The sequence below is a fragment of the Poecilia formosa genome, unplaced genomic scaffold (genome assembly GCF_000485575.1).
Source record: "Poecilia formosa unplaced genomic scaffold, Poecilia_formosa-5.1.2 Scaffold149, whole genome shotgun sequence".
NCBI lineage: Eukaryota > Metazoa > Chordata > Actinopteri > Cyprinodontiformes > Poeciliidae > Poecilia > Poecilia formosa.
Window position 1 is genome coordinate 1,101,674 of NW_006800088.1, and position 12,311 is coordinate 1,113,984.

Below are 12,311 nucleotides of genomic sequence, written 5' to 3' on the forward strand. Positions count from 1 at the left end.
TAGCGTTGAGGCGGTTTCCGTGAGACGTAGTAACAAAGAAATAAATTATTTTCTTGCAGTAGATAGAGGACCAGAGTTAAAGTGTGACCCTCCAATGATTTGCCCCAAAGGCTTTTATTTTGGTAAGTGTGACTCAAAAACAAAGTGTGTTGAGGAAAAATGAGCAGAATCAGCAGGTCTGTCCGAAACAAAACACAGTATGGATTCTCCACTAAACCAACCTGCAATGCAGTGGTTCTTCTTTGTCTCAATAGTTTTCATTTCAGAGCCCAGAGTGGTTGAAGTTTTCTCTGCAGTGCTTCCCTCTAGCGGTCACGCATAGTTACTGCACTATAAAGCCATTTTCTTGTCGAGTCACGAGTCCTACATGTGGACAGGTAAAAGTCAAAAACATTTCACTTCACAATGATATAGCCTCACTCTGCTCATTTTAGTCGCTCTGTTTCGGCAGCCATGTGCTTTAATTTAATGTTGCATCAGATGATAAAGGCGCTGCTGATCGATTTATTGATCACTTAAAATGCGCATGTGCATCTGCAGAACGTAAAGGGATGAATACTCAGTGCAAAAATAGAACTTCACTTTTTTAAAAAGTGCTTCCTATTGGATATTTACAAAAATGCACAATTGCACATTAATTGAGACGATCTTTTATTCGGGGTAGGTCAATAAATACAAGCCTTGTCGGAAAGAAAATAATGACTTTGCTTTTTAATGATTGTGCTAAGAGTTTTGCTGTTTTTCATTAGTGACTATTTATGTGGTTATATTGTTTTATTATCACTACCGTGCTTTTGATGAAAACAAAACACAATTTTAATCAAGCTCGGCTTTTATTGTCTGATATTAAAATATATATATATATATAAGTAATTATTTATTAAAGGAAAATCTAATACACCAACATGCAGCTGTATTAAATTGAAATATCAAATAACACAAAGCAAAAGCGTTTTCAATTCAACTTTTACATTTGATGTTTGTGATTGAGGTTCAGTTAGGAAAACCACTTGTATGCTACACATTTTCCGGAATGGATTTTCAAAGTTTGATCGTCTTCATTCGTCGACTGAAACCAACTTTTTACGGCATTTTACAGCTCTCCTTCACTTACAGTAATATTTTTTTCCTTTGAATTAACATGTCTGTTGATTAAAGCCAGAAAATTTCAACTCATAACTATGAACATTTTTATACAAAAATAATAATAATAAAAAAAACTGGTTTAACCAATTTGAAGAGTAGCGAAAACAACTCAGTTTATCTTATTTTGAAATCTTCCACCCTACATCCGGTTGGTTCCTCCAGCCTCTCTAAGCTGCGCCATCTTGACCAGCAGGAACAGGTACTCTACATCAGGAGCGGCTCACCGCGGTCGAGCAGCCGTTGACCTTCCGTCCTCCAACTCGCTGTGGAAACATGGCTCTGAGCCGCCTGGAAAAAGCTCAGGCGTGGCTCTTCAGAGCTGTCACGTCCTTCTTCTTCATGATTTTCCAGCTCCTCTCCAGCCCCGCTGCCTCCGCGAGGAAGCTGCCGCCCATCAGCAACCCGCTGCTGCTCCAGTCAGCGACGCAGCTCGCTAAGAAGATCCGGAGAAAAGAGGTGTGCACCCAACTTAGCCAGGCCGGACACCAGTTCATTTATCCCTCTGTCTTTACAGAAATGTTGTAAAGCTAGCATTGACTTGGCCTCACTTATATTTAGCTTTCTTTATTACCTCAGGAATGAGCTCAACGGTTATAGAGCCGTAACGTTTCATTATAATTAAAGCGGCAGTGCTGCGACTTGAACAGGCGAAGTAGTTTAAGTGACACCACGGCACCTGTTGAATAACAACACACCTCTGCCACTGTTTGCTCAGTAGAAACAGACTCCTGTGTAATTCAACTATTTTGTTGAGTCAGTATGTACAAGAGAACTATGATTAGTTTGTCTTTAGTGACAGAGAGCATTGAGGTGTTGCTTTCTGTTGTTTGTAAACTACACATTCAGGTCATTTTTACACTCAGAGGCCAGGTAATACTGTTTTGTAGGTCATCAAAACGCTCAGGGGATATTACCCAGACGTTAGAGGTTGTTTTTTTTTGTTTTTTTTACATGTTTATAACATAAATATTTGTAGCTTAAACTGCAACACTGAACTGGTTTAAAATGCGATTAAAAACTCTTTACTTGCATACATGTCCTGTTCTTAATGTGTTCTTGACTCGTCTTCACACAAACTCTTTAATGGTCTAAATGTTGTGTATCTGCAGGTATCCAGTGTGGAGGTGGTGCAGGCTTACATTGACAGGATCCAGGAAGTTAACCCTTTTGTGAATGCTGTTGTGAAAGACAGGTGAGAAAGAAGAACATTATCGAACGTTTTGTTATATGCACTCTTGATGTCAGACTGAATGTTGTGGCTAATGGTGGGCGATATGAGCCTGGGGTCTTATTGTGATATTTTGTGGTACTATTGTGATAACATAACGTTAAAAAAATTATGATTAACAACTACTTATTACTGTTTTTAGGTCTCTATGTGGCTATGACTGTATGGAACTGCATTCATAGCACCAAAAACACAAATACTGTTCATAACATTCCTATTTGAAACATATATAAATGATAATTTTTGAATGTACTGATATTTATCGATGCTCTTGTGAAACAAGCAGTGGAGAAGATGGTAAAAATAACATTTCTGATGATTCTGAAAGATTTTACCCAGAAAACTTGCTAAGCCTGGTGGTTGGGTGTTAGAGCAGTCATTCATCCAGCAGTCTGTCATGTTTTTGAGTTAAAAAAGGTTTAAATTTGAAGACATCACTTGAAATTTATGTGAAGATTAACACCTGAACACAAACTATAAAGTCTTAAAAAATTCAAACATTTAAAAAAAAAGAGACTTAAATAAACAAGCAATGCTTAGCCTGGCAGGGGCACAAGTAAAGCCTGGTGACCCACCAGGCTTATAATACACTGAAGGAAACCCTGGTGTTTAGTTTAGTTTAGTTTTTTATTTATTTAACATCATTAATTGAAATTTATTGAGAACATGAAAATCGAAATTCTTATAAAAACACTTGCACGATAAATGATAAACGTGTCTGTGTCTTTTCCAGTTAAATAACTTTCTTCTTGTTATTTAATGAATGGTGCTACATATTTATTTAAAACATTTTTGTCACATTACATCTGCAAACCTATGCAGGATTTTTCTGTATTTAGCTCCACCAACTCTGAGCAGCTCATTCGCTCCCTTTTGAGGGAAAACATCACCACAGTATGATGCTGCCACCACCATGTTTCACCATGGGGACAGTGTGTTCCAGGTGTTGTGTATTTTGCCTGTAGATGGACATTACTTACACGAATTGGACTAAAAAGGAGGTGGATACAAACGCAGGCCACACTCTTCAGTTTTGCATCGGTTGAAAACAAACACTATTGGCACTATTTTTACGCTGGCCTCCCACTAAATTTCAATAATAATACATTAAAATTCTTGTCAGTCAAAAGATTTGATGTATAACCAATAAAGCCAAACTTACCACCTTAACATGAATCGCATGAGGACATTGGCTTGTTTCCCTTCAGGTTTGCGGCGGCCCTCCAGGAGGCGGCGCAGGTTGATAAGCTCATAGAGGAGGAGACGGGCGGAGAAGACGTTCTGGAGGACAGACTTCCTCTTCTGGGCGTCCCACTGTCCGTCAAAGAGTCCTATTCCCTGCAGGGTAAATGCTCCGCTTAACATCCACACCCACATTCCTGCGACATGATGCAGCTACTTCTGACCAACCAGCCAGTGTTTTTTATTTATTTATTTTCTTCCCCCCTTCCCCTTCAACAGGCATGCCCTTATCCACAGGGTTGCTATCCAGACGGGGGGTCATCGCCTCCGTCGACGCTCCCCCCGTGGCGCTGCTGAAGAGAGCCGGCGCCGTCCCTCTGGGCGTCACCAACACCAGCGAGCTGTGCATGTGGCTGGAGTCCCACAACCACCTGTACGGAATCACTTGCAACCCGTACGACCTGGAGAGGATAGCGGGAGGAAGCTCAGGTCCTTGAAACGTTTCGTCTCGTGGTCAGGTCGCCACCTCCTCTGCTTCCAGGAATGACCTCATCACATGTGGGAGTGTCCTCTGTCTTTGTGTCCTCAGGAGGGGAGGGCAGCATTCTGGGAGCAGCAGGTGCGGTCATCGGCGTGGGCTCGGACATTGGCGGCAGCATCCGCATACCTTGTTTCTTCAACGGCGTGTTTGGCCACAAAACCACTCCAGGTAAAAGAAGCTGCCTGATGCATTTCGTACTCCTAAATCTTCACTTTATGTGGATTTCCAAATAAGAATGTGTGTAAAAAGACTCGCACCTGCTGGGATTTATAACCTGAATTAGCGGCTATGTCGCTCAAAGGTGTATTGGAACTGACTGGTGCAGTTTTTAAGTACGTTTTGCTAAAAAACTGTTTGACTTTTCATCTGTTGACTCATCTATCTTTGGATGTAATGCGATAATTAAAAGAAAAGTCAGATTTTAATCGATTTTCTTTCTTTTCTAAAATAAAAAAAACAAGTGATTGGAAATATTTTCAAAAAGTGACTTTTGTTTTAGTCATCCCTTCTACGAGTCGTATAGTTGAGTCATTACGGCCAGGCTACGATAATTGTTGTCTAATTACAAGAATATAGTCATAATATTACAAAAATGTTGTTTCAATGAAGAAAAAGCTCAGAGTTATCAGGATCTGAAGCTACCAGCTCAGTTCATGTCGTTCCTCCTCTGAAATAGTCTCAGCTGTTTGCACAATCGTTTCGAAGTTTCTCTACCGTAAAACCTGGACCTTTAACTTTTCTGATTCTTCTTCAAAGGCAGGAAATCGTTAAGGTGAAACGGTGAAACGGTGTGTGTTTCTGGGGGAGCTCAGAGTTGTCGGTGGTGTGTTTCAGGTGTGGTGTCCTGTGAGAACCAGTACCCTCCCACCTCTGGCACACAGCATGAGTACCTGAGCTCTGGGCCCATGTGCCGCTATGCTGAAGACCTGCTGCCAATGCTCAAGATCATGGCAGGACCCAACGCTCACAAGTAAGACATCTGCAACATTTCACTTAACTCTTTTTTTTTTTTTTTACCAGTGTGTGTTGGTGTGAAACACAAATGAGTGTTAGGATGACATTTCTCCATGTGCTGCTCTCTGTAAAGTCACATAGGAAGAATTATGTTGAGCTAAATTCAGTTGCGAGTCAGGATGTGACCCTAATCACAGTGTGGGGATGTGTCCTCATGTCCTCACAGGGTATAAATTATAACATTTTAATACTGTGTGTATATTCAAATTACTGCGGTCAGAGGCTAATGCATGTGGATAATTATTACAGGTATCAGCTTTCCTTGTAAAAAACAAAAACAAAACAAAAACCCCACACACAGCTGCCTCTGCCTTGGATGTTTCTGTTCATTATCTCTGCAAATGTTCTGTAAACTGCTGTTTTTTTTTATATCTTCCTGTTTTTCCTCCACTGATTAGATAAGGTAGGAAGACCTGCAGCACTTGGAGCTGGAGAGGAAACGTTTGGAGCTGCATAACGTTTGATACAACTCCGGAGAAAATTAAGAGACCACTTAAAAATAATCAGTTTCTCTGATTGTACTTTTTATAGGTTTATGTTTGAGTTAAAATGAACATTGTTCTTTTATTCTATGAACTACTGATTTTCGCAGTGCACTGTGTTCTTTCCCATATAAAAGAGCGAGAGCGACTCTCTTTACAGCGACTCAGCTCAGCTTTGTTTAGCTCCTGAGCTAACAAGCAGACACTGCCAGAGCCTGGAGGTGTTACTCAATCAGTGATTTTCTTTTCTTTTTTTTTCTTTTGTTTTTATCAGCGCGCTTTAATCAGCTTGCATGTGTCCGATCAGGCTGTCCTTAAATGCAGCTGTGGACCTGAAGAAGCTGCGGTTCTTCTCCGTCCCTCACGACGGCGGCTCCCCCTACTCGTACCCCGTCAGCAAGGAGCTGCTGGACGCTCAGGAGAAGGTCTGCGCAAAAAAAAAAAATAAATAAATGAAACACCTACAGATAAGCAACACACACACACACACACACACACACACCAAAAGCCGGGGAAGTTTCTCTCTGATTTCTAGATGTGACGTCCTGCAGGTGGTGAAGCGTCTGGAGGCTGACCTCGGGGTCAAAGTGCAGGAGGTATGCTTTCCTGAGCTGCGCTACAGCTTCCAGATCTGGGACACATACATGAGTCTGCCTGATGAAGAAGGCAAGGTACGAACGTCTGACGGAGCGAGCGTGCTAAAATAAACTCACCAAGCACTCGCAGCTGCGCCGATCACATGGAAATCACTTTAAAATTTTACTGCGAAGTGGGACTCTTTAAGACAAGCTTGTAAAATGGTTTTGTAGAATTTAATTGCTTTTTAAGCTTCACTAAACACTTAAACACTGAATTTAAAGAAGGATAAACGGTTATGATTTTTATAGTAACCAAAAAAATGACTAATTACATCCTTTAGTGCCTGTTTTGACAGTTAAAAAGACAATTTCTTCTGTTTTTTTTTAATCTGACTTTTAGGTTTTGAGATCCTCGTTCAAGTTCTTTTATCCAGCTTAACACAAGCGTACCTTTTCCTGAACTGGTTTCTGAGTTAGTGAATCGGTAAGATTAAGAAACAATAATGTAGCCGCTGCACTGATGAGCGAGATGAGAAGAGAGAAAAGTGTTTTCGTCCAGCCGCAGAACGTTCTGCACCGCGCTGTGAGCCGGATCAATCCTCCAGCTGTTCATGTTTACAGTGAAGAGCAACTCTTGAGTCATTGAAATGTTTAGCTTATTTAAACTAATCTATAGATATAGATTGAACTTGTCAGTATGAAAGGGAAATAAGCAGAAAGACACATAAATACTTTGTGGATGGAGAGAAGGAAAAAGTTTTTATGTAAATTTAGAGAAACTTTCAGCGACAGTGGAGTTTTAAGAGAGAGAGCAAAGAAAAAAAGAAAAGGAAACAGAATATGAAAATGTATTTTCCAACTTTTTCGTCCATGTTTGTAAATGCAAAGGATTGGATGTGGAGATGAACAACAAGTAGCATCCCTGTTCCCCTAAAACTGTCTTTAACTTTAGAACTGAGTCCACCATGGGGATGTTTTGGTTTGAATTTGTCTCAAACATACGAAGGTTTATGTATCAGAGCGTCAGAAAGCTTTGTGAGAATTAGCCACAGCACCTATTGTAGTCTGCAGCCCAGAAATGCAGCTAATCTGTTTAGTTGGCGGCAGACTGCATACCACAACTGAACCTGGACTCATTTCAACATCGCCGCGGCGTCGACCCAACGTCCTACACCAATCACCGCTTCAGCTTTTCAATTTGACTTATTTAATGCAACCAAACAGAGTTGAGTCTTCACTGTCCAAACGGATTTACACGCCCTTCTCTGTGGAGTTCACAGTGCATCTGATAATCTGATAAGTTATTAAGTCCATACCATAACTCATTTACAACCTCACTGTTTGCAGCACATAAAGCAGCATCTTATTGGTTCCCTTTGTGAGTTTAAAGTGTGTGTTTTAAGAACAACATTAAAACCTGCATGGGATTTTGAGGGATTGAGGGTTTTGTAGAAATCCAGAGCTAAGGGAATATAAAACCAAATCTCCGCTATGATTTTAAAAACAGGAGCAAATGTTTTCCTGCCCCTCCAGCCTCCTCTGGCCTTCGCAGAGCTGATGGGGGAGCCGGGTCGACCGGCGTGGGCGTTCTGGGAGCTGCTGAAACGGATGGTGGGAAAATCCGAGCACACCATACCTGCTATCTGTAAGAAGAGGACAGATGGAAAAAAAAGAGGCCTGGCACTCATTTACATCACTGTTATCATGGTTCATGAGAAATGTGTGCATTGTGCAATCGGGTTTTAGTGCTGGCCCTCTTCGAGAAGACCCACCTGTCCAAGCCGTCGCCTTTCATCATCCAGCAGAAGGAGGCGCTGCAGAAGAAGATGGAAGAGCTGCTGGGCACCGATGGGGTGTTGCTTTACCCGCCTCACCCCCGAGTGGCACCCAAGCACCACCACCCGCTCTTCAGACCCTTTGACTTTGCCTACACGGGTCAGTGATCGAGCCGATCCCTCAGAATCGACCAGTGCCGATTTAAGGTTTGGTTGCAGCAAATAAAGCTAACGCTGCTGTCTCTGTGTTATCTGAAAACACGTCACCTAGATTTGAGGAAATGAAGTGTGGAACATCAAGTCTTGTTTTTTTAAAGTATGTGTCAGGCTCAATGTACAACTGCTGTGTATTGAGTGTGTGTGTCGGGATTAAGGGTGTAAAGTTCAGCGTTCAGCCGGTCAGGATAAGACGCATTACTTTTGCTCTGATGCTTTATTCTTCTTGTTCTTAAGGATCAAATGACAGTGAGGAGCTCAGAAGTTTAATTTAGAAGGAAATGATTATCGTCTGAATTAATCAGAAAGCTGAGTGAATCTTCATCAGTGCAGACCGAGCCCCTGTATGGCTTAGCAGGAGATACGTTAATGTTATCATTGGGTCATTTAACACGTGTGTGGAATTAGGTTGGTCACAATAACAAATTTTTCCGGACGATAAATTGTTCCAGTAATTATTGCGATAAATGGTAATCTTGTTATTTTGATTCCATTGTCAAGTACTGCATTGATAATGCCATAATAATGCGACCAGTTAATTTAAATATTTTTAGAGAGCACTTAACACTGTAACTGGAATATTTTTGAAACCAAAGACAGTAAATAAAGCAGAAAAAGCCCCCCACTTACAAACAAAACCATAAACAAAATGGATTATGTCTCTGTATACAAAATTGCCCTTCAAGAAGTACTATGTGAATGGAAATAATCAAGCGCATGTTAATTTATCATGCAATTAATAGCTTATTGTGACAGGAACTCTCAATAGTGGAGTCTCAAAGTTGTAACTCATTTTATCTAAAAAAAAAAATAATGGATGAGTCGTGTGATTAAATGGTACAATTGGATCAAATGCATTATAATTTTCAAATTTGCTTGAAAAACATGAATTTTAGAAATTTCTGTATTCTTACTTAGATGCTGTTTTTACAATAGATTCGGTAAGAAAATCACTTATTTTTGTGCTCATCGTGAATTTTTTTAACACCATTCCACTTCTCATAAAAAAAAGAACTTCTTACTGAATTCTAAAAATTGAGTTCTGGTCCAAACTATTGAATACTTGCACAATGCTCAGTAGTAATTAGCAGCCAATCGGATCCAGATCCTCCTATAAACATCGGCCGCTCCTTTCTACACAAAGACAATAAAGTCACAGTTTACAGCTGCAGGTCACTTCCTGATAGGTAAATGTTGCAGAGAGCTTTGCATGTTAAGTTCAAAGCTGTTAATATCATCAGCAAAACTCTGGAAGGATTTGGCCATGTGTTTTTTTGTTTTTTTTCCATTTCAAACACGTAACCCATTAATCGTTACGTCCGACTGTCCATCTCCAGGTATCCTGAACATCCTGGGGCTGCCGGTTACCCAGTGTCCTCTGGGGCTTGGTGAGGAGGGCCTTCCTCTGGGCGTGCAGGTCGTGGCCGGGAAGCTGCAGGACCACCTGACCCTGGCTGTGGCCCTCTACCTGGAGAAGGCCTTCGGAGGATGGAGGGACCCCGGAGCGAAGTGAAGCCCCTCCTGCCTACGGACTGACGGTGCGTTGATGAGAGAGCTGCCGTCTCCTCGTTCTGCCTCGTCGCACCGCTGCAGCACGCGACCGACCGACCGACCGACCGCACACGGCCTGTGTGCTAGACGAGCAAGTCTGGTACTAATAAGGAAAAACTCGTTTCAGTTTGATGTTTTTTATCTCGGACGCGTCGGATCATTCACATTTTCACCGGGGACCAGTTTTTTTTTGTCACATCTGGCTTGTTTTTATAAGAGCAGCTTGTACGGTCGATACTACGAAATCCTCATTCTAGGGTCTAAACAGCTTAGACATAAAATTCAATTCTATCGAAACAGTAACTTCATCATTGACCAAAGTGCATTATAGAGATTAAACTGGAGGATCTAACGAACCAGAGGAATGAAATGCAGATGTTGATGTATGTTGGTGAAGGTGATGCTAATTAAGTGTTAACATGAGAAACTAAAAAAAAAAAAAAACAAGCAGAAAGCAGAGAAATAATAACAGCACAATCTTCATCAGATGAGAAAGTTTCTCGTTTTAGTGAATTAAAACTAGAGGATTTTTCTCTAGTTTTGACTAGAAGGTTTGACTGAAATACTTTAAATCTGATGCTGATTCTTATTCCCCATCTAAAACTGAGTTATTACTATCATGAATATTCAAGGTGCCACTTCATGCTGACATTTACAACACAGGGATAAAAAGTCCTCGGATCACTAAGTGTCAGCACTAACGTTGGGTTTGTTTTCTATTGGCTGAATGAAGTTTCAAAAACAAAAATTACTTCCACAAGTTTGACTTGACTGTGATATTTCCTCTAATTTACAAAATTAAACATACAGGCTCAAATATATTGGCAATGTGCATAATAATATTTCATTGAGAGAAACTATGTGCTTTCTGTAGCATCAACAAGCTCCTGTCATAATTCTGCTTGGATATTTGATCCCAAAATTGATGTTTCCTCATTTTAATTGGTTGCTTTCCTGGTACTGATCCAGATTTTAAGCAGATTATAAAATATTCAATAAGGTTGAAATAACTCCAGAAGTTTGATGTTTTTTTTTATGATTGAATCCCCAATTTTATTTGCTTTTATTTTTTAAACCATCTACTGATGAGAAGTTTGTTTTTTGTATATTTCTGAGCCTGTATGGAGAACTTTGTACTTTGATTTTAGAAAAGCCACAGTAAATTAAAACAATTTTTTTGCAGTTCTTTTGTTTTTCAATTGCCCTGACAAGCACAGCCCTAAAAACAAAACAAAAATAACATTAATTATATTAATGTTCATAATGAGGGCCCATAAACTTCCTACTGGAATTGTAACAATGAGCCTTAATATGGTCCTGACTGTGGTCTACAGTCACTAAACTGTAATTAAAACCAGATTTCTGATATTTAATTCCTAAAAACATTTACACTCTAAGCCTTTAGAGTGAGAAGGAAGCTGTGGCTGACTGCAGCCGGTTCAAGCATCGACATCATCGCACGGCCTCAGACCAAATCATGTTTTAACAGTGAAGCCTGTTCAGGTCTTGTAGCAACTTTTGAGGCAATTTCCCTTTTCAGACCAAGTTCTAGGTGAGTGGAAACACTGTTGGAGTGTTGAGCTGTAGCACTGTGCAGACTTTGCTTTTCACCACCGCTGTGTTAATAAATCTTCCACTAATTTATATATAAATCTAAATAAAGCTCAACTACAAACAGTTGATGGTTACCTTGACTGGAGTTGTGTGACTGTAGATTTAATATAAATCCATCCTTTTCCTCCTGAGCCACCACAGCCGACTGCTTTAAAAGAAGAGCTCTTGTTCTTTCGATCGAAACTATGAATCAGACCTGGGAAAGATAGGTAAACGAATGCTTTGCTTTTTGGTTTCGCTCCTTCATTTAACTCGATCCGTCTGATCACGGCAAGATGCTTCAACTTCTCAGTTTCCCCAGATCCAGAAAAAAAATGACTCATTTATGTGTAGCTGCTTCATAAGGAAACGTCTCTTAAAGGTCGACACTCCGCTAAAGCGTCAAAGTTCGTGGTGCAAAAGAAACGAGACCGTGATGAATTATTTAAAACTTGTTCCACCTTTAATGTGACATGAATACAGTACAGTTCAACCAAAAAAAAAAAATAAAATAAAAAATTCAGAGAAAAGGAAAAATATTTAAGAAGCTGGCTGCATACATTTTCTACTCTAGTAATTTCTTAAAGCACCTTTTAAATCAGTTTCAGCATCAAACATTGATCTGGATAATCCAAAGGTCTCCAAATCAAAACTGAAGGTTTTGGAAGTAATTTTAACTTCATTCATGAAGTTAAAATTACTTCCAAAATGGCACCATATGGCACCACCACCACGGTTTTTCTTCATGGTACAAATCACCAGCTGAACTGTTTTTATGGTTCATTACGTATGAACTCAAGCAGGCACTTCAGTAAAACTTCCAGTTTTAAAGTTGTACCTATTAATGCAACCAATGGACTGAAGGTTTTTATTTCACTCTTGTTTTCTAGTTGACTTGTACAGGATAGATGTCACATTATGTGTAAAAAACCTTAAAACCATGAAATGTCAGTTTACACTGCGGAGAGCCGCCGACGTGATTCAGTTTAGAACCAGATTAAAAAA

The 12,311-nt window shown here is 40.2% G+C and overlaps 1 protein-coding gene across 2 annotated transcripts; it reads left to right on the forward strand.

Moving 5' to 3' along the window:
* The first annotated feature begins 1,295 nt into the window (after positions 1-1,295).
* faah2b (fatty acid amide hydrolase 2b) lies at positions 1,296-10,172 on the forward strand. Of its 2 annotated transcripts, none has more exons than XM_007563640.2 (11): positions 1,296-1,602; positions 2,256-2,338; positions 3,583-3,719; positions 3,854-4,045; positions 4,146-4,265; positions 4,932-5,067; positions 5,901-6,018; positions 6,145-6,264; positions 7,705-7,816; positions 7,918-8,106; positions 9,500-10,172. In XM_007563640.2, exons 1-11 carry the CDS (start codon positions 1,420-1,422, stop codon positions 9,673-9,675), a joined length of 1,566 nt encoding a protein of 521 aa, XP_007563702.1. In that variant the 5' UTR covers positions 1,296-1,419; the 3' UTR covers positions 9,676-10,172. The 2 variants fall into 2 exon arrangements, with proteins under 2 accessions (XP_007563702.1, XP_007563701.1); XM_007563639.2 differs by having other exon boundaries at positions 1,297-1,602; positions 3,836-4,045.
* Positions 10,173-12,311: the final 2,139 nt, after the last annotated feature.

Excerpts from the sequence above, each read along its gene's own strand:
- faah2b (XM_007563639.2), top strand. The coding sequence starts at position 1,420 with ATGGCTCTGAGCCGCCTGGAAAAAGCTCAGGCGTGGCTCTTCAGAGCT. Across the intron at positions 4,266-4,931 it reads TGGCCACAAAACCACTCCAG|GTGTGGTGTCCTGTGAGAAC; the intron begins GTAAAAGAAGCT and ends GGTGTGTTTCAG. Across the intron at positions 6,265-7,704 it reads TGCCTGATGAAGAAGGCAAG|CCTCCTCTGGCCTTCGCAGA; the intron begins GTACGAACGTCT and ends CTGCCCCTCCAG.